The sequence below is a fragment of the Oncorhynchus masou genome, chromosome 33, assembly GCF_036934945.1.
Source record: "Oncorhynchus masou masou isolate Uvic2021 chromosome 33, UVic_Omas_1.1, whole genome shotgun sequence".
Lineage (NCBI taxonomy): Eukaryota > Metazoa > Chordata > Actinopteri > Salmoniformes > Salmonidae > Oncorhynchus > Oncorhynchus masou.
The window spans coordinates 335,355-356,855 of NC_088244.1; the positions used below are offsets into that span (position 1 = coordinate 335,355).

At 52.9% G+C, this 21,501-nt stretch overlaps 1 protein-coding gene across 2 annotated transcripts in view; it reads left to right on the forward strand.

The window, feature by feature from the left end:
- The window catches only part of LOC135527660 (constitutive coactivator of PPAR-gamma-like protein 2), an 89,507-nt gene that overhangs the window by 31,791 nt on the left and 36,215 nt on the right, over positions 1-21,501 (forward strand). For both annotated transcript variants that reach the window (XM_064956142.1, XM_064956143.1), the window contains exons 7-8: positions 3,705-3,946; positions 16,129-16,369. In XM_064956142.1, coding sequence (XP_064812214.1) covers positions 3,705-3,946; positions 16,129-16,369 — 483 coding nt within the window. The remainder of the gene's footprint in view (positions 1-3,704; positions 3,947-16,128; positions 16,370-21,501) is intronic.

The following is a 21,501-nucleotide window of genomic DNA, read 5'->3' on the forward strand; positions in this document are numbered from 1 at the left end:
CATCTCACATGTATATACTGTACTCGATACCATCTACTGTATCTTGCCTATGCTGCTCTGTACCATCACTCACTCATATATCCTTATGTACATATTCTTTATCCCCTTACACTGTGTATAAGACAGTAGATTAGGAATTGTTAGTTAGATTACTTGTTGGTTATTACTGCATTGTCGGAACTAGAAGCACAAGCATTTCGCTACACTCGCATTAACATCTGCTAACCATGTGTATGTGACAAATAAAATTTGATTTGATTTGCTCAGAGTGAGGTAATACAGTAGGGGGAGTGCTGAGGTAATACGGTAGGAGGAGTGCTGCTCAGTGTGAGGTAATGCAGTAGGGGGAGTGCTGCTCAGCGTGAGGTAATACAGTAGGGGAGTGCTGCTCAGCGTGAGGTAATACAGTAGGGGGAGTGCTGCTCAGCGTGAGGTAATACAGTAGGGGAGTGCTGCTCAGCGTGAGGTAATACAATAGGGGGAGTGCTGCTCAGCGTGAGGTAATACAGTAGGGGGAGTGCTGCTCAGCGTGAGGTAATACAGTAGGGGGAGTGCTGCCCAGCGTGAGGTAATACAGTAGGGGGAGTGCTGAGGTAATACAGTAGGGGAGTGCTGCTCAGAGTGAGGTAATACAGTAGGGGGGAGTGCTGAGGTAATACAGTAGGGGGAGTGCTGAGGTAATACAGTAGGGGTGTGCTGAGGTAATACAGTAGGGGGAGTGCTGCTCAGCGTGAGGTAATACAGTAGGGGGAGTGCTTCTCAGCGTGAGGTAATACAGTAGTGGGAGCGGTTCTCAGCGTGAGGTAATACAGTAGGGGGAGCGGTTCTCAGCATGAGGTAATACAGTAGGGGGAGTGCTGAGGCAATACGGTAGGAGGAGTGCTGCTCAGCGTGAGGTAATGCAGTAGGGGGAGCGGTTCTTAGCATGAGGTAATACAGTAGGGGGAGTGCTGCTCAGTGTGAGGTAATGCAGTAGGGGGAGTGCTGCTCAGCATGAGGTAATACAGTAGGGGGAGTGCTGCTCAGCGTGAGGTAATACAGTAGGGGGAGTGCTGAGGTAATACAGTAGGGGGAGTGCTGCTCAGCGTGAGGTAATACAGTAGGGGGAGTGCTGCTCAGCGTGAGGTAATACAGTAGGGGGAGTGCTGCTCAGCGTGAGGTAATACAGTAGGGGGAGTGCTGAGGGAATACAGTAGGGGAGTGCTGCTCAGCGTGAGGTAATACAGTAGGGGGAGTGCTGCTCAGCGTGAGGTAATACAGTAGGGGAGTGCTGAGGGAATACAGTAGGGGGAGTGCTGCTCAGCGTGAGGTAATACAGTAGGGGGAGTGCTGCTCAGCGTGAGGTAATACAGTAGGGGGAGTGCTGAGGTAATACAGTAGGGGGAGTGCTGCTCAGCGTGAGGTAATACAGTAGGGCTGAGGTAATACAGTAGGAGTGCTGCTCAGCGTGAGGTAATGCAGTAGGGGAGTGCTGCTCAGCGTGAGGTAATGCAGTAGGGGGAGTGCTGAGGTAATACAGTAGGGGAGTGCTGCTCAGCGTGAGGTAAGACAGTAGGAGGAGTGCTGCTCAGCTTGAGGTAATACAGTAGGGGGAGTGCTGCTCAGCGTGAGGTAATACAGTAGGGGAGTGCTGCTCAGCGTGAGGTAATACAGTGGGGGGAGTGCTGCTCAGAGTGAGGTAATACAGTGGGGGGAGTGCTGCTCAGAGTGAGGTAATACAGTAGGGGGAGTGCTGCTCAGCGTGAGGTAATACAGTAGGGGGAGTGCTGCTCAGCGTGAGGTAATACAGTAGAGGGGAGTGCTGAGGTAATACAGTAGGGGGAGTGCTGAGGTAATACAGTAGGGGGAGCGGTTCTCAGCGTGAGGTAATACAGTAGGGTGAGTGCTGCCCAGCGTGAGGTAATACAGTAGAGGGGAGTGCTGAGGTAATACAGTACGGGGAGTGCTGAGGTAATACAGTAGGGGGAGTGCTGCTCAGAGTGAGGTAATACAGTAGGGGGAGTGCTGAGGTAATACAGTAGGGGGAGCGGTTCTCAGCGTGAGGTAATACAGTAGGGGGAGTGCTGCCCAGCGTGAGGTAATACAGTAGAGGGGAGTGCTGAGGTAATACAGTACGGGGAGTGCTGAGGTAATACAGTAGGGGGAGTGCTGCTCAGCATGAGGTAATACAGTAGGGGGAGTGCTGCTCAGCGTGAGGTAATACAGTCTGGGGAGTGCTGCTCAGCGTGAGGTAATACAGTAGGGGGAGTGCTGCTCAGCGTGAGGTAATACAGTAGGGGAGTGCTGCTCAGCGTGAGGTAATACAATAGGGGGAGTGCTGCTCAGCGTGAGGTAATACAGTAGGGGGAGTGCTGCTCAGCGTGAGGTAATACAGTAGGGGGAGTGCTGCCCAGCGTGAGGTAATACAGTAGGGGGAGTGCTGAGGTAATACAGTAGGGGAGTGCTGCTCAGAGTGAGGTAATACAGTAGGGGGAGTGCTGAGGTAATACAGTAGGGGTAGTGCTGAGGTAATACAGTAGGGGTGTGCTGAGGTAATACAGTAGGGGGAGTGCTGCTCAGCGTGAGGTAATACAGTAGGGGGAGTGCTGCTCAGCGTGAGGTAATACAGTAGGGGGAGTGCTGAGGGAATACAGTAGGGGGAGTGCTGCTCAGCGTGAGGTAATACAGTAGGGGGAGTGCTGCTCAGCGTGAGGTAATACAGTAGGGGGAGTGCTGAGGTAATACAGTAGGGGGAGTGCTGCTCAGCGTGAGGTAATACAGTAGGGGGAGTGCTGCTCAGCGTGAGGTAATACAGTAGGGCGAGTACTGAGGTAATACAGTAGGAGTGCTGCTCAGCGTGAGGTAATGCAGTAGGGGAGTGCTGCTCAGCGTGAGTTAATACAGTAGGGGGAGTGCTGAGGTAATACAGTAGGGGGAGTGCTGCTCAGCGTGAGGTAATACAGTAGGGGGAGTGCTGAGGGAATACAGTAGGGGGAGTGCTGCTCAGCGTGAGGTAATACAGTAGGGGGAGTGCTGCTCAGCGTGAGGTAATACAGTAGGGGGAGTGCTGAGGTAATACAGTAGGGGGAGTGCTGCTCAGCGTGAGGTAATACAGTAGGGGAGTGCTGAGGTAATACAGTAGGGGGAGTGCTGCTCAGCGTGAGGTAATACAGTAGGGGGAGTGCTGCTCAGCGTGAGGTAATACAGTAGGGCGAGTACTGAGGTAATACAGTAGGAGTGCTGCTCAGCGTGAGGTAATGCAGTAGGGGAGTGCTGCTCAGCGTGAGTTAATACAGTAGGGGGAGTGCTGAGGTAATACAGTAGGGGGAGTGCTGCTCAGCGTGAGGTAATACAGTAGGGGGAGTGCTGAGGGAATACAGTAGGGGGAGTGCTGCTCAGCGTGAGGTAATACAGTAGGGGGAGTGCTGCTCAGCGTGAGGTAATACAGTAGGGGGAGTGCTGAGGTAATACAGTAGGGGGAGTGCTGCTCAGCGTGAGGTAATACAGTAGGGGGAGTGCTGAGGTAATACAGTAGGGGGAGTGCTGCTCAGCGTGAGGTAATACAGTAGGGGGAGTGCTGCTCTAATATCATGTTTTATGTGTTCTCCACACTCGTCCGCACAAGAACGTACTGAAGAGAACGTGGTGGGAGAATGCACTTGGAGCATGAGTGTGGAGTACGATAGTATGCATATTGAGAGACAGCCTGTGTGTTTCCTCCCCAGGGGGTAAAACCACCCTATCGGAATGCTCCGTGTGGACCAGGCCACCCCTCTCTGTTCCAGAACCTGCCCCCCCTGCCGGGCTGCAATGATTCGCTGTCTGGGACAATGGGCTACATGGATTGGTCGGCTCCATATGACCAGGGAGGAAGTAGATTAACAAATCACCACACGTCTGCTCCCTCTGGCCCCTCCCACTCGCCATCGTCTTCTTCCGATGGAGACGAACCAAACGACAGCAGCCAGTAAGACACCTGTTACACTTACACACACACACCTGTTACACACACACACCTGTTGCTTATGGTAGTCCATTTTATCTGATGATGACTTCTACTTCTGAGTTAACTGTGAATTATTTGGTAACTATAGAGTCCAATCCAAGTTCCACAAACTTTATTTCAGGTGGGGTATGTACAGTCTGTTGGTGGGGGCAGGCATGGTCGTATGTCTCCTGAGCTGTTTTAGCTGTTTCTGTGCCCCTCTCCTCCTCCCACCTCTGTATACCACTCTGGCAGAGCTGCCGCCAGGTGGAACGGTTGGCAGCAGCATCCTCTAGGTCTGTGGGTTTGATGTTGCACTTCTTCAGCAACGTTTTTAGCTGGTACTTGTAGAGCTTCATCTGCCCCCCCCCCCCCTCTACAGAGCGCTGGCCAAGATGATCTGTAGGGGGGGCCAGCTTCGTCGGCCTAGATGTAGCTGGACGTATTCTCACCTGGAGTTTAGCCAGTACCACACCGTGATCTGTCCAGCATTCAGCACTCCTCATGTCACGTGTCAGCAGGACGTCATTAGTGTCAGAACGTCTCACTGTGATGTAGTCAATCAGGGGCCAGTGTTTGGAGTGCGGGGTATGTAGTCAATCAGGTACCAGTGTTTGGAGCGTGGGGTATGTAGTCAATCAGGGGCCAGTGTTTGGAGTGTGGGGACATCCATGATGTAGTCAATCAGGGGCCAGTGTTTGGAGCGTGGGGACAACCATGATGTAGTCAATCAGGTACCAGTGTTTGGAGAGTGGGGGCAACCATGATGTAGTCAATCAGGGGCCAGTGTTTGGAGCGTGGGGTATGTAGTCAATCAGGTACCAGTGTTTGGAGCGTGGGGTATGTAGTCAATCAGGGGCCAGTGTTTGGAGAGTGGGGGCAACCATGATGTAGTCAATCAGGTACCAGTGTTTGGAGCGTGGGGTATGTAGTCAATCAGGTACCAGTGTTTGGAGAGTGGGGGCAACCATGATGTAGTCAATCAGGGGCCAGTGTTTGGAGCGTGGGGTATGTAGTCAATCAGGTACCAGTGTTTGGAGCGTGGGGGAAACCATGATGTAGTCAATCAGGTACCAGTGTTTGGAGCGTGGGGGCATCCATGATGTAGTCAATCAGGTACCAGTGTTTGGAGCGTGGGGTATTTAGTCAATCAGGTACCAGTGTTTGGAGCGTGGGGGAAACCATGATGTAGTCAATCAGGTACCAGTGTTTGGAGCGTGGGGGAAACCATGATGTAGTCAATCAGGTACCAGTGTTTGGAGCGTGGGGGCATCCATGATGTAGTCAATCAGGTACCAGTGTTTGGAGCGTGGGGTATGTAGTCAATCAGGTACCAGTGTTTGGAGCGTGGGGGCATCCATGATGTAGTCAATCAGGTACCAGTGTTTTGAGCGTGGGGTATGTAGTCAATCAGGTACCAGTGTTTTGGAGCGTGGGGGCATCCATGATGTAGTCAATCAGGGGCCAGTGTTTGGAGCGTGGGGGCAACCATGATGTAGTCAATCAGGTACCAGTGTTTGGAGCGTGGGGTATGTAGTCAATCAGGTACCAGTGTTTGGAGCGTGGGGGCATCCATGATGTAGTCAATCAGGTACCAGTGTTTTGAGCGTGGGGTATGTAGTCAATCAGGTACCAGTGTTTGGAGCGTGGGGGCATCCATGATGTAGTCAATCAGGTACCAGTGTTTGGAGCGTGGGGTATGTAGTCAATCAGGTACCAGTGTTTGGAGCGTGGGGGCATCCATGATGTAGTCAATCAGGTACCAGTGTTTGGAGCGTGGGGGCAACCATGATGTAGTCAATCAGGTACCAGTGTTTGGAGCGTGGGGTATGTAGTCAATCAGGTACCAGTGTTTGGAGCGTGGGGGCATCCATGATTTAGTCAATCAGGTACCAGTGTTTGGAGCGTGGGGTATGTAGTCAATCAGGTACCAGTGTTTGGAGCGTGGGGTATGTAGTCAATCAGGTACCAGTGTTTGGAGCGTGGGGGCATCCATGATGTAGTCAATCAGGTACCAGTGTTTGGAGCGTGGGGTATGTAGTCAATCAGGGGCCAGTGTTTGGAGCGTGGGGTATGTAGTTAATCAGGTACCAGTGTTTGGAGCGTGGGGTATGTAGTCAATCAGGGGCCAGTGTTTGGAGCGTGGGGTATGTAGTTAATCAGGTACCAGTGTTTGGAGCGTGGGGGCATCCATGATGTAGTCAATCAGGTACCAGTGTTTGGAGCGTGGGGTATGTAGTCAATCAGGTACCAGTGTTTGGAGCGTGGGGTATGTAGTCAATCAGGTACCAGTGTTTTGGAGCGTGGGGGCATCCATGATGTAGTCAATCAGGTACCAGTGTTTGGAGCGTGGGGGCAACCATGATGTAGTCAATCAGGGGCCAGTGTTTGGAGCGTGGGGTATGTAGTCAATCAGGTACCAGTGTTTGGAGCGTGGGGACAACCATGATGTAGTCAATCAGGTACCAGTGTTTGGAGCGTTGGGGCATCCATGATGTAGTCAATCAGGGGCCAGTGTTTGGAGCGTGGGGGCATCCATGATTTAGTCAATCAGGTACCAGTGTTTGGAGCGTGGGGTATGTAGTCAATCAGGTACCAGTGTTTGGAGCGTGGGGGCAACCATGATGTAGTCAATCAGGTACCAGTGTTTGGAGCGTTGGGGCATCCATGATGTAGTCAATCAGGGGCCAGTGTTTGGAGCGTGGGGGCATCCATGATTTAGTCAATCAGGTACCAGTGTTTGGAGCGTGGGGTATGTAGTCAATCAGGTACCAGTGTTTGGAGCGTGGGGTATGTAGTCAATCAGGTACCAGTGTTTGGAGCGTGGGGGCATCCATGATGTAGTCAATCAGGGGCCAGTGTTTGGAGCGTGGGGTATGTAGTCAATCAGGGGCCAGTGTTTGGAGCGTGGGGTATGTAGTTAATCAGGTACCAGTGTTTGGAGCGTGGAGGCAACCATGATGTAGTCAATCAGGTACCAGTGTTTGGAGCGTGGGGTATGTAGTCAATCAGGGGCCAGTGTTTGGAGCGTGGGGTATGTAGTCAATCAGGGGCCAGTGTTTGGAGCGTGGGGTATGTAGTCAATCAGGGGCCAGTGTTTGGAGCGTGGGGTATGTAGTTAATCAGGTACCAGTGTTTGGAGTGTGGGGGCAACCATGATGTAGTCAATCAGGTACCAGTGTTTGGAGCGTGGGGGCAACCATGATGTAGTCAATCAGGGGCCAGTGTTTGGAGCGTGGGGGCATCCATGATGTAGTCAATCAGGGGCCAGTGTTTGGAGCGTGGGGTATGTAGTCAATCAGGGGCCAGTGTTTGGAGCGTGGGGGCATCCATGATGTAGTCACTCAGGTACCAGTGTTTGGAGCGTGGGGGCATCCATGATGTAGTCAATCAGGTACCAGTGTTTGGAGCGTGGGGCATCCATGATGTAGTCAATCAGGTACCAGTGTTTGGAGCGTGGGGTATGTAGTCAATCAGGGGCCAGTGTTTGGAGCGTGGGGTATGTAGTCAATCAGGGGCCAGTGTTTGGAGCGTGGGGTATGTAGTCAATCAGGGGCCAGTGTTTGGAGCGTGGGGTATGTAGTCAATCAGGTACCAGTGTTTGGAGCGTGGGGACATACATGATGTAGTCAATCAGGAGCCAGTGTTTGGAGCGTGGGGGCATCCATGATGTAGTCAATCAGGGGCCAGTGTTTGGAGTGTGGGGGCATCCATGATGTAGTCAATCAGGTACCAGTGTTTGGAGCGTGGGGGCATCCATGATGTAGTCAATCAGGTACCAGTGTTTGGAGCGTGGGGGCATCCATGATGTAGTCAATCAGGTACCAGTGTTTGGAGCGTGGGGGCATCCATGATGTAGTCAATCAGGTACCAGTGTTTGGAGCGTGGGGGCATACATGATGTAGTCAATCAGGTACCAGTGTTTGGAGCGTGGGGGCAACCATGATGTAGTCAATCAGGTACCAGTGTTTGGAGTGTGGGGGCATCCATGATGTAGTCAATCAGGTACCAGTGTTTGGAGCGTGGGGACATCCATGATGTAGTCAATCAGGTACCAGTGTTTGGAGCGTGGGGACATCCATGATGTAGTCAATCAGGGGCCAGTGTTTGGAGCGTGGGGACATCCATGATGTAGTCAATCAGGGGCCAGTGTTTGGAGCGTGGGGGTCATCTCCCCCCTCACTAACCCTTTCTCTCCCCCCTCACTAACCCTTTCTCTCCCCCCTCACTAACCCTTTCTCTCCCTCTCTCCCCCCTCACTAACACTTTCTCTCCCCCCTCACTAACCCTTTCTCTCCCCCTCTCCCCCTCACTAACCCTTTCTCTCCCTCTCTCCCCCCTCACTAACCCTTTCTCTCCCTCTCTCCCCCCTCACTTACCCTTTCTCTCCCTCTCTCCCCCTCACTTACCCTTTCTCTCCCTCTCTCCCCCTCACTAACCCTTTCTCTCCCTCTCTCCCCCTCACTAACCCTTTCTCTCCCTCTCTCCCCCTCACTAACACTTTCTCTCCCCCCTCACTAACCCTTTCTCTCCCCCTCTCCCCCTCACTAACCCTTTCTTTCCCTCTCTCCCCCTCACTAACCCTTTCTCTCCCTCTCTCCCCCTCACTAACCCTTTCTCTCCCTCTCTCCCCCTCACTAACCCTTTCTCTCCCCCCTCACTAACCCTTTCTCTCCCCCCTCACTAACCCTTTCTCTCCCTCTCTCCCCCTCATTAACCCTTTCTCTCCCTCTCTCCCCCTCACTAACCCTTTCTCTCCCTCTCTCCCCCTCACTAACCCTTTCTCTCCCCCTCACTAACCCTTTCTCTCCCCCCTCACTAACCCTTTCTCTCCCTCTCTCCCCCTCACTAACCCTTTCTCTCCCTCTCTCCCCCTCACTAACCCTTTCTCTCCCCCTCACTAACCCTTTCTCTCCCCCTCATTAACCCTTTCTCTCCCTCTCTCCCCCTCACTAACCCTTTCTCTCCCTCTCTCCCCCTCACTAACCCTTTCTCTCCCCCCCTCACTAACCCTTTCTCTCCCCCCCCTCACTAACCCTTTCTCTCCCCCCCCTCACTAACCCTTTCTCTCCCTCTCTCCCCCCTCACTAACCCTTTCTCTCCCTCTCTCCCCCTCACTAACCCTTTCTCTCCCCCCCTCACTAACCCTTTCTCTCCCCCTCTCTAACCCTTTCTCTCCCTCTCTCCCCCTCACTAACCCTTTCTCTCCCTCTCTCCCCCTCACTAACCCTTTCTCTCCCTCTCTCCCCCTCACTAACCCTTTTTCTCCCCCTCACTAACCCTTTTTCTCCCCCTCACAAACCCTTTCTCTCCCCCTCACTAACCCTTTCTCTCCCTCTCTCCCCCTCACTAACTCTCTCTCCCTCTCTCCCCCTCACTAACCCTTTCTCTCCCCCCCCTCACTAACCCATTCTCTCCTCCGCTCTCCCCCTCACTAACCCATTCTCTCCTCTGCTCTCCCCCTCACTAACCCATTCTCTCTCCCTCTCTCCCCCTCACTAACCCTTTCTCTCCTCCTCTCTCCCCCACTAACCCATTCTCTCCCTCTCCCCCTCACTAACCCTTTCTCTCCTCTCTCCCTCTCTCCCCCTCACTAACCCTTTCTCTCCCTCTCTCCCTCTCTCCCCCCTCACTAACCCATTCTCTCCCTCTCCCCCCTCACTAACCCTTTCTCTCCCTCTCTCCCCCTCACTAACCCTTTCTCTCCCTCTCTCCCCCCTCACTAACACTATCTCTCCCCCTCACTAACCCTTTCTCTCCCCCTCTCCCCCTCACTAACCCTTTCTTTCCCTCTCTCCCCCTCACTAACCCTTTCTCTCCCTCTCTCCCCCTCACAAACCCTTTCTCTCCCTCTCTCCCCCTCACTAACCCTTTCTCTCCCCCCTCACTAACCCTTTCTCTCCCTCTCTCCCCCCTCATTAACCCTTTCTCTCCCTCTCTCCCCCTCACTAACCCTTTCTCTCCCCCTCTCCCCTCACTAACACTTTCTCTCCCTCTCTCCCCCTCACTAACCCTTTCTCTCCCTCTCTCCCCCCTCACTAACCCTTTCTCTCCCCCTCACTAACCCTTTCTCTCCCCCCCCCCTCATTAACCCTTTCTCTCCCTCTCTCCCCCTCACTAACCCTTTCTCTCCCTCTCTCCCCCCTCACTAACCCTTTCTCTCCCCCTCACTAACCCTTTCTCTCCCCCTCACTAACCCTTTCTCTCCCTCTCCCCCCTCACTAACCCTTTCTCTCCCTCTCTCCCCCTCACTAACCCTTTCTCTCCCCCTCACTAACCCTTTCTCTCCCCCCCCTCTCTAACCCTTTCTCTCCCTCTCTCCCCCTCACTAACCCTTTCTCTCCCTCTCTCCCCCCTCACTAACCCTTTCTCTCCCTCTCTCCCCCTCACTAACCCTTTTTCTCCCCCTCACTAACCCTTTTTCTCCCCCTCACTAACCCTTTTTTCCCCCTCACAAACCCTTTCTCTCCCCCCTCACTAACCCTTTCTCTCCCTCTCTCCCCCTCACTAACTCTTTCTCTCCCTCTCTCCCCCTCACTAACCCTTTCTCTCCCCCTCACTAACCCATTCTCTCCTCCGCTCTCCCCCCTCACTAACCCATTCTCTCCTCCGCTCTCCCCCTCACTAACCCATTCTCTCTCCCTCTCTCCCCCTCACTAACCCTTTCTCTCCTCCTCTCTCCCCCTCACTAACCCTTTCTCTCCCTCTCTCCCCCTCACTAACCCTTTTTCTCCCCCTCACTAACCCTTTTTCTCCCCTCACTAACCCTTTTTCTCCCCCTCACAAACCCTTTCTCTCCCCCTCACTAACCCTTTCTCTCCCTCTCTCCCCCTCACTAACTCTTTCTCTCCCTCTCTCCCCCTCACTAACCCTTTCTCTCCCCCTCACTAACCCATTCTCTCCTCCGCTCTCCCCCTCACTAACCCATTCTCTCCTCCGCTCTCCCCCCTCACTAACCCATTCTCTCTCCCTCTCTCCCCCTCACTAACCCATTCTCTCCTCCGCTCTCCCCCTCACTAACCCATTCTCTCTCCCTCTCTCCCCCCTCACTAACCCATTCTCTCTCCCTCTCCCCCCCACTAACCCATTCTCTCCCTCTCCCCCTCACTAACCCTTTCTCTCCTCTCTCCCTCTCTCCCCCTCACTAACCCTTTCTCTCCTCTCTCCCTCTCTCCCCCTCACTAACCCATTCTCTCCCTCTCCCCCTCACTAACCCATTCTCTCCATCTCTCCCCCCACTGACCCGTTCTCTCCCCCCTCACTAAACCGTTCTCTCCTCCTCTCTCCCCCCCCCCACTAACCCTTTCTCTCCTCTCTCCCTCTCTCCCCCCACTAACCTGTTCTCTCCTCTCTCCCCCCTCACTAACCCGTTCTCTCCTCCTCTCTCACCCTCACTAACCCTTTCTCTCCCCCTCACTAACCCTTTCTCTCCCTCTCTCCCCCTCACTAACCCTTTCTCTCCCTCTCTCCCCCTCACTAACCCTTTCTCTCCCCCCTCACTAACCCTTTCTCTCTCTCTCCCCCCTCATTAACCCTTTCTCTCCCTCTCTCCCCCTCACTAACCCTTTCTCTCCCTCTCTCCCCCCTCACTAACCCTTTCTCTCCCTCTCTCCCCCCTCACTAACCCTTTTTCTCCCCCTCACTAACCCTTTTTCTCCCCCCTCACAAACCCTTTCTCTCCCCCCTCACTAACCCTTTCTCTTCCTCTCTCCCCCTCACTAACTCTTTCTCTCCCTCTCTCCCCCTCACTAACCCTTTCTCTCCCCCTCACTAACCCATTCTCTCCTCTGCTCTCCCCCTCACTAACCCATTCTCTCTCCCTCTCTCCCCCTCACTAACCCTTTCTCTCCCTCTCTCCCCCTCACTAACCCTTTCTCTCCCTCTCTCCCCCTCACTAACCCTTTTTCTCCCCCTCACTAACCCTTTTTTCCCCCCTCACAAACCCTTTCTCTCCCCCTCACTAACCCTTTCTCTTCCTCTCTCCCCCTCACTAACTCTTTCTCTCCCTCTCTCCCCCTCACTAACCCTTTCTCTCCCCCTCACTAACCCATTCTCTCCTCTGCTCTCCCCCCTCACTAACCCATTCTCTCCTCCGCTCTCCCCCTCACTAACCCATTCTCTCCTCCGCTCTCCCCCTCACTAACCCATTCTCTCTCCCTCTCTCCCCCTCACTAACCCTTTCTCTCCTCCTCTCTCCCCCCCACTAACCCATTCTCTCCTCTCCCCCTCACTAACCCTTTCTCTCCTCTCTCCCTCTCTCCCCCTCACTAACCCTTTCTCTCCTCTCTCCCTCTCTCCCCTCACTAACCCATTCTCTCCCTCTCCCCCTCACTAACCCATTCTCTCCATCTCTCCCCCCACTGACCCGTTCTCTCCCCCTCACTAAACCGTTCTCTCCTCCTCTCTCCCCCCACTAACCCTTTCTCTCCTCTCTCCCTCTCTCCCCCCCACTAACCTGTTCTCTCCTCCTCTCTCCCCCCCTCACTAACCCGTTCTCTCCTCCTCTCTCCCCCCACTAACCCTTTCTCTCCCCCCCTCACTAACCCTTTCTCTCCCTCTCTCCCCCCTCACTAACCCTTTCTCTCCCTCTCTCCCCCTCACTAACCCTTTCTCTCCCTCTCCCCCTCACTAACCCTTTCTCTCCCCCTCACTAACCCTTTCTCTCTCTCTCTCCCCCCCTCATTAACCCTTTCTCTCCCTCTCTCCCCCTCACTAACCCTTTCTCTCCCTCTCTCCCCCTCACTAACCCTTTCTCTCCCTCTCTCCCCCTCACTAACCCTTTTTCTCCCCCTCACTAACCCTTTTTCTCCCCCCTCACAAACCCTTTCTCTCCCCCTCACTAACCCTTTCTCTTCCTCTCTCCCCCCTCACTAACTCTTTCTCTCCCTCTCTCCCCTCACTAACCCTTTCTCTCCCCCTCACTAACCCTTTCTCTCCCCCTCATTAACCCTTTCTCTCCCTCTCTCCCCCTCACTAACACTTTCTCTCCCCCTCACTAACCCTTTCTCTCCCCCTCTCCCCCTCACTAACCCTTTCTCTCCCTCTCTCCCCCTCACTAACCCTTTCTCTCCCTCTCTCCCCCTCACTTACCCTTTCTCTCCCTCTCTCCCCCTCACTTACCCTTTCTCTCCCTCTCTCCCCCTCACTAACCCTTTCTCTCCCTCTCTCCCCCTCACTAACCCTTTCTCTCCCTCTCTCCCCCTCACTAACACTATCTCTCCCCCCTCACTAACCCTTTCTCTCCCCCTCTCCCCCTCACTAACCCTTTCTTTCCCTCCTCCCCCTCACTAACCCTTTCTCTCCCTCTCTCCCCCTCACTAACCCTTTCTCTCCCTCTCTCCCCCTCACTAACCCTTTCTCTCCCCCCCTCACTAACCCTTTCTCTCCCCCTCACTAACCCTTTCTCTCCCTCTCTCCCCCTCATTAACCCTTTCTCTCCCTCTCTCCCCCTCACTAACCCTTTCTCTCCCCCTCTCCCCTCACTAACACTTTCTCTCCCTCTCTCCCCCCTCACTAACCCTTTCTCTCCCTCTCTCCCCCCTCACTAACCCTTTCTCTCCCCCTCACTAACCCTTTCTCTCCCCCTCATTAACCCTTTCTCTCCCTCTCTCCCCCTCACTAACCCTTTCTCTCCCTCTCTCCCCCTCACTAACCCTTTCTCTCCCCCCCTCACTAACCCTTTCTCTCCCCCTCACTAACCCTTTCTCTCCCTCTCTCCCCCTCACTAACCCTTTCTCTCCCTCTCTCCCCCTCACTAACCCTTTCTCTCCCTCTCTCCCCCCTCACTAACCCTTTCTCTCCCCCCTCACTAACCCTTTCTCTCCCCCTCTCTAACCCTTTCTCTCCCTCTCTCCCCCCTCACTAACCCTTTCTCTCCCTCTCTCCCCCTCACTAACCCTTTCTCTCCCTCTCTCCCCCTCACTAACCCTTTTTCTCCCCCTCACTAACCCTTTTTCTCCCCCTCACAAACCCTTTCTCTCCCCCCTCACTAACCCTTTCTCTCCCTCTCTCCCCTCACTAACTCTTTCTCTCCCTCTCTCCCCCTCACTAACCCTTTCTCTCCCCCTCACTAACCCATTCTCTCCTCCGCTCTCCCCCCCTCACTAACCCATTCTCTCCTCCGCTCTCCCCCTCACTAACCCATTCTCTCTCCCTCTCTCCCCCTCACTAACCCTTTCTCTCCTCCTCTCTCCCCCCACTAACCCATTCTCTCCCTCTCCCCCTCACTAACCCTTTCTCTCCTCTCTCCCTCTCTCCCCCTCACTAACCCTTTCTCTCCTCTCTCCCTCTCTCCCCCTCACTAACCCATTCTCTCCCTCTCCCCCTCACTAACCCATTCTCTCCATCTCTCCCCCCACTGACCCGTTCTCTCCCCCTCACTAAACCGTTCTCTCCTCCTCTCTCCCCCCACTAACCCTTTCTCTCCTCTCTCCCTCTCTCCCCCCACTAACCTGTTCTCTCCTCTCTCCCCCCTCACTAACCCGTTCTCTCCTCCTCTCTCCCCCTCACTAACCCTTTCTCTCCCCCCTCACTAACCCTTTCTCTCCCTCTCCCCCTCACTAACCCTTTCTCTCCCTCTCTCCCCCTCACTAACCCTTTCTCTCCCTCTCTCCCCCTCACTAACCCTTTCTCTCCCCCCTCACTAACCCTTTCTCTCTCTCTCTCTCCCCCTCATTAACCCTTTCTCTCCCTCTCTCCCCCTCACTAACCCTTTCTCTCCCTCTCTCCCCCTCACTAACCCTTTCTCTCCCTCTCTCCCCCTCACTAACCCTTTTTCTCCCCCTCACTAACCCTTTTTCTCCCCCCTCACAAACCCTTTCTCTCCCCCCTCACTAACCCTTTCTCTTCATCTCTCCCCCTCACTAACTCTTTCTCTCCATCTCTCCCCCTCACTAACCCTTTCTCTCCCCCCTCACTAACCCATTCTCTCTCCCTCTCTCCCCCCTCACTAACCCTTTCTCTCCTCCTCTCTCCCCCCACTAACCCATTCTCTCCCTCTCCCCCCACTAACCCTTTCTCTCCTCTCTCCCTCCTCACTAACCCTTTCTCTCCTCTCTCCCTCTCTCCCCCTCACTAACCCATTCTCTCCCTCTCCCCCTCACTAACCCATTCTCTCCATCTCTCCCCCCACTGACCCGTTCTCTCCCCCTCACTAAACCGTTCTCTCCTCCTCTCTCCCCCCACTAACCCTTTCTCTCCTCTCTCCCTCCTCTCTCCCCCCACTAACCTGTTCTCTCCTCTCTCCCCCCTCACTAACCCGTTCTCTCCTCCTCTCTCCCCCTCACTAACCCTTTCTCTCCCCCTCACTAACCCTTTCTCTCCCTCTCTCCCCCTCACTAACCCTTTCTCTCCCTCTCTCCCCCTCACTAACCCTTTCTCTCCCTCTCTCCCCCTCACTAACCCTTTCTCTCCCCCTCACTAACCCTTTCTCTCTCTCTCTCCCCCTCATTAACCCTTTCTCTCCCTCTCTCCCCCTCACTAACCCTTTCTCTCCCTCTCTCCCCCTCACTAACCCTTTCTCTCCCTCTCTCCCCCCTCACTAACCCTTTTTCTCCCCCTCACTAACCCTTTTTCTCCCCCTCACAAACCCTTTCTCTCCCCCTCACTAACCCTTTCTCTTCCTCTCTCCCCCTCACTAACTCTTTCTCTCCCTCTCTCCCCCCTCACTAACCCTTTCTCTCCCCCTCACTAACCCATTCTCTCCTCCGCTCTCCCCCTCACTAACCCATTCTCTCCTCCTCTCTCCCCCTCACTAACCCGTTCTCTCCTCCTCTCTCCCCCCCTCACTAACCCTTTCTCTCCTCCTCTCTCCCCCTCACTAACCCTTTCTCTCCCTCTCTCCCCCTCACTAACCCTTTCTCTCCTCCTCTCTCCCCCACTAACCCATTCTCTCCCTCTCCCCCTCACTAACCCTTTCTCTCCTCTCTCCCTCTCTCCCCCTCACTAACCCATTCTCTCCCTCTCCCCCCACTGACCCGTTCTCTCCCCCTCACTAAACCGTTCTCTCCTCCTCTCTCCCCCCACTAACCCTTTCTCTCCTCTCTCCCTCTCTCCCCCCACTAACCTGTTCTCTCCTCCTCTCTCCCCCCCTCACTAACCCGTTCTCTCCTCCTCTCTCCCCCCCACTAACCCTTTCTCTCCTCTCTCCCTTTTCACTCTTTCAGCCATCTGACAGACAAGTCCTCCGGGTGGGACGATCCGTCCGGTCGGGGGAGTGGAGGGGATGGTTCCCACGGTAACGGGAGCGGGTCCAACATTCCATCGCTGTTGTCAATGGCGACGCGGAGTCACATGGACATAACCACGCCCCCTCTGCCTCAAGTCAGCGCTGAGGTGTTGAGAGTAGCAGAACACAGACATCGCAGAGGACTAATGTATCCAGAGATATACCACATACTGACCAAGGTAACAGCCACAGAGGACTAATGTATCCACAGATATACCACATACTGACCAAGTCAACAGAGGACTGATGTATCCAGAGATATACCACATACTGACCAAGGTAACAGCCACAGAGGACTAATGTATCCACAGATATACCACATACTGACCAAGTCAACAGAGGACTGATGTATCCACAGATATACCACATACTGACCAAGTCAACAGAGGACTGATGTATCCACAGATATACCACTTACTGACCAAGGTAACAGCCACAGAGGACTAATGTATCCACAGATATACCACTTACTGACCAAGGTAACAGCCACAGAGGACTAATGTATCCACAGATATACCACTTACTGACCAAGTCAACAGAGGACTAATGTATCCACAGATATACCACATACTGACCAAGGTAACAGCCACAGAGGACTAATGTATCCACAGATATACCACATACTGACCAAGGTAACAGACACAGAGGACTGATGTATCCACAGATATACCACATACTGACCAAGGTAACACAGAGGACAGAGGGATGAGAGAATGAGGATCACTAAGATCACACAGGACACCAGATAGAACAGACTGACCCCCTGGCACATAGACTATAGCAGCATAGATACTGGAGACTGAGACAGGGGTTCGGGATGCTGTGTCCACAGTTACCCCCGGACAGGGCCAATCAGGCAGGATATAAACCCACCCACTTTGCCAAAGCACAGACCACCAACTTACTACGCTGAGACAAGGCCAAGTATAGACCACGATGATCTCCACTGCTCGAGCCAGAGGGGAGCATGACCGGACAGGAAGATCACATCAATGACTCAACCCATTCAAGTAGAGAATAGCGGGGGGAAAAGCCTGGCAAGATGTGATGCACCCCTCCTAGGGACGGCATGGAAGAGCACTCGTAAGCCAATGACTCAGCCCTCATGGTGGGGTCAGAGGCAGAGAATCCCAGTGGAGAGAGGGGAGCCGGCCAGGCAGAGACAGCAAGGGTGGTTCGTTCTGCAGTTACGCAGCACCTGTAATAGGGTCAGAGGCAGAGAATCCCAGTGGAGAGAGGGGAGCCGGCCAGGCAGAGACAGCAAGGGTGGTTCGTTCTGCAGTTACGCAGCACCTGTAATAGGGTCAGAGGCAGAGAATCCCAGTGGAGAGAGGGGAGCCGGCCAGGCAGAGACAGCAAGGGCGGTTCGTTCTGCAGTTACGCAGCACCTGTAATAGGGTCAGAGGCAGAGAATCCCAGTGGAGAGAGGGGAGCCGGCCAGGCAGAGACAGCAGGAGACTGAGTCTCTCACATGGACAGGCAGACATTTCATAAAAATGTAGCTTTGTAGGAGACAGCCCTGCCTCCAGCTTGGAAATTGTAGGGACAATAAGGAGGACTGTGTCTTGTGAGCGTACGTGTAGATACATGCTGAAAGTATTCAGACCCCTCAACGTTTTCCACATTTCATTACACCCTTATTTGAAAATTGATTACATTTTTTTCCCTCAACACAATACCCCATAATGACAAATCAGAAACTGTTTTTTTTTTAACGTTTTTGCAAATGTATATTAAATAAACTGAAATATCACATTTACATAAGTATTCAGACCCTTTACCCAGCATTTTGTTGAAGCACCTTTGGCAACGATTACAGCCTTGAGTACTTGGGTATGACAGTACAAGCTTGGCACACCTGTATGTGGGAGTTTCCCCCGTTCTTTGCAGATCCTCTCAAGGTCTGTCAGGTTGGATGGGGAGCATCACTACACAGCTATTTTCTCTCCAGAGACAATCAGTCGGTTTGAACACCAGGCTTTGGCTGGTCCATTCAAGGGCATTCAGAGACTTGTCCCGAAGCCACTCCTTCGTTGTCTTGGCTGTGTGTTTAAGGTCATTGTCCTGTTAGAAGGTGAACCTTTGCCCCCAGTCTGAGGTCCTAAGTGCTTTCTTCTTGGATCTCTCTGTACTTTGCTCAGTTCATCTTTCCCTCGATCCTGACTCGTCTCCCAGTCTCTGCGCTGAAACACATCCCCACAGCATGATGCTGCCACCACCATGCTTCCCCGTAGGGATGGTGCCAGGCTTCCTCCAGACGTGACGCTTGGCATTCAGGCCAAAGACTTCAATCTTGGTTTCATCAGTCCAGAGAATCTTGTTTCTCATGGTCTGAGAGTCCTTTAGGTGCCTTATGGCAAACGTGCTGTTATGTGCCTTTTACTGAGGACTGGCTTCCTCCTGGCCACTCTACCATAAAGGCCTGATTGGTGGAGTGCTGCAGAGATGGTTGTCCTTCTGGAAGATTCTCCCATCTCCACAGAGGAACTCTGGAGCTTTGTCGGAGTGACCAGCGGGTTCTTGGTCACCTCCCTGACCAAGACCCTTCTTCCCCGATTGCTCAGTTTAGCAGAGTGGCCAGCTCTAGGAAGAGTCTTGGTGGTTCCAAACTTCTTCCATTTAAGAATGATGGAGGCACTGTGTTCTTGACCTTCAATGCTGCAGAAATGTTGGTCCCCTTCCCCAGATCTGTGCCTCGACACAATCCTGTCTCTGAGCTCTACGGACAATTATTTTGACCTCATGTCTTGGTTGTTGTTCTGACATACACTGTCAACTGTGGGACCTTATATAGACAGGTGTGTGCCATTCCAAATCATGTCCAATCAATTGAATTTACCACAGGTGAATCAAGTTGTAGAAACATCTCAAGGATGATCAATGGAAACAGGATGCACCTGAGCTCAATTTTGAGTCTCATAGCAAAGGGTCTGAATTCCTACAGTACCAGTCAAAGGTTTGGACACACCTACTCATTCAAGGGTTTCTCTTCATTACATTTTTTTGACATTGTAGAATAATAGTGAAAACATCAACTATGAAATAACACATATCACAATCATGTAATAACAAAAAAAGTGTTTGACAAATAAAAATATATTTTATATTTGAGATTCATCAAATAGCCACCCTTTGCCTTGATGACAGCTTTGCACACTCTTGACATTCTCTCAACCAGCTTCACCTGGAATGCTTTTCCAACAGTCTTGAAGGAGTTCCCAAATATGCTGCTTTTCCTTCACTCTGCTGTCTAACTCATCCCAAACATTTACATTTAAGTCATTTGGCAGACGCTCTTATCCAGAGCGACTTACAAATTGGTGAATTCACCTTATGACATCCAGTGGAACAGCCACTTTACAATAGTGCATCTAAATCATTTAATGGGGGGGGGGGGGGTGAGAAGGATTACTTTATCCTATCCTAGGTATTCCTTAAAGAGGTGGGGTTTCAGGTGCCAAACCATCTCCATTGGGTTGAGGTCAGGTGATTGTGGAGGACAGGTCATCTGATGCATCACTCCATCACTCTCCATCTTGGTCAAATAGCCTTTACACAGCCTGGAGGTGTGTTGGGTCATTGTCCTGTTGAAAAACAAATGATAGTCCGACTAAGCGAATTAAAAACTAATTTGAATGATTCCACCTCAGTGTATGTAAACTTCCGACTTCAACTGTATATAAGGTATTTATATTTTGTATTTTTATTTACATTTAGACACTTTTGTGTTACCTGTTTTCTCTGTCATTATCTGGTGTGTAGATTGAGGGGTGAAAAAATGATTTCATACATTTTAGAATAATACTGTAAGAAAATGTGAAAAAGGTGAAGGGGTCTGAATACTTCCCGAATGCACTGTATATTGTGTTGGGAATAGTCCGTTATAAATTCCTCTGTCCGTCGAACTTCCAGCTCTGTCTGAACAATTTGCACATTCGGATCAAAGATGTTAAGGTCATCATCCCTTTTGAGTTTCTTTGCTCATATATTTTACCCCCCCAGTCCTTTCCCCAAACAATTATTTTTAAAATAATTGAATGAGTTTCCTGGCAATAATAGATATTATTTTCCTTCTCTTTTAGCCAGGTAAATACTGTCTTTTCTTAATATCTGCTAAGCCATTAATATTTTAACTGGCTATATTTTTTTTCACCATTTACCATAATGTGATACAGTTTTCAATTCTGTTGATCATATTATGTGTTTGTAAACCATTAGAAGGTACCATACTGATTGAGTGTCCATATAGCGGTACCATTTGCACTGCTCTTGAGTAAAGCTCCAATTGTTCTCCACTATTCCACCCGCTAAATGCTCTCCTCATCCCAATGTGGGTTGTCATCCCAGTGACTGGCAGACCACCCCTGTCCCCCTGGATCCCAGGTCGTCCCAGTGACTGGCAGACCACCCCTGTCCAGCTGGATCCCAGGTCGTCCCAGTGACTGGCAGACCACCCCTGTCCAGCTGGATCCCAGGTTGTCCCAGTGACTGGCAGACCACCCATGTCCAGCTGGATCCCAGGTCTTCCCAGTGACTGACAGACCACCCCTGTCCAGCTGGATTCCAGGTCGTCCCAGTGACTGGCAGACCACCCCTGTCCAGCTGGATCCCAGGTCTTCCCAGTGACTGGCAGACCACCCATGTCCAGCTGGATCCCAGGTCTTCCCAGTGACTGGCAGACCACCCCTGTCCACCTGGATCCCAGGTCGTCCCAGTGACTGGCAGACCACCCCTGTCCAGCTGGATCCCAGGTCGTCCCAGTGACTGGCAGACCACCCCTGTCCAGCTGGATCCCAGGTCGTCCCAGTGACTGGCAGACCACCCCTGTCCAGCTGGATCCCAGGTCGTCCCAGTGACTGGCAGACCACCCCTGTCCAGCTGGATCCCAGGTCGTCCCAGTGACTGGCAGACCACCCCTGTCCAGCTGGATCCCAGGTCGTCCCAGTGACTGGCAGACCACCCCTGTCCAGCTGGATCCCAGGTCGTCCCAGTGACTGGCAGACCACCCCTGTCCAGCTGGATCCCAGGTCGTCCCAGTGACTGGCAGACCACCCCTGTCCAGCTGGATCCCAGGTCGTCCCAGTGACTGGCAGACCACCCCTGTCCAGCTGGATCCCAGGTCGTCCCAGTGACTGGCAGACCACCCCTGTCCAGCTGGATCCCAGGTCGTCCCAGTGACTGGCAGACCACCCCTGTCCAGCTGGATCCCAGGTCGTCCCAGTGACTGGCAGACCACCCCTGTCCAGCTGGATCCCAGGTCGTCCCAGTGACTGGCAGACCACCCCTGTCCAGCTGGATCCCAGGTCGTCCC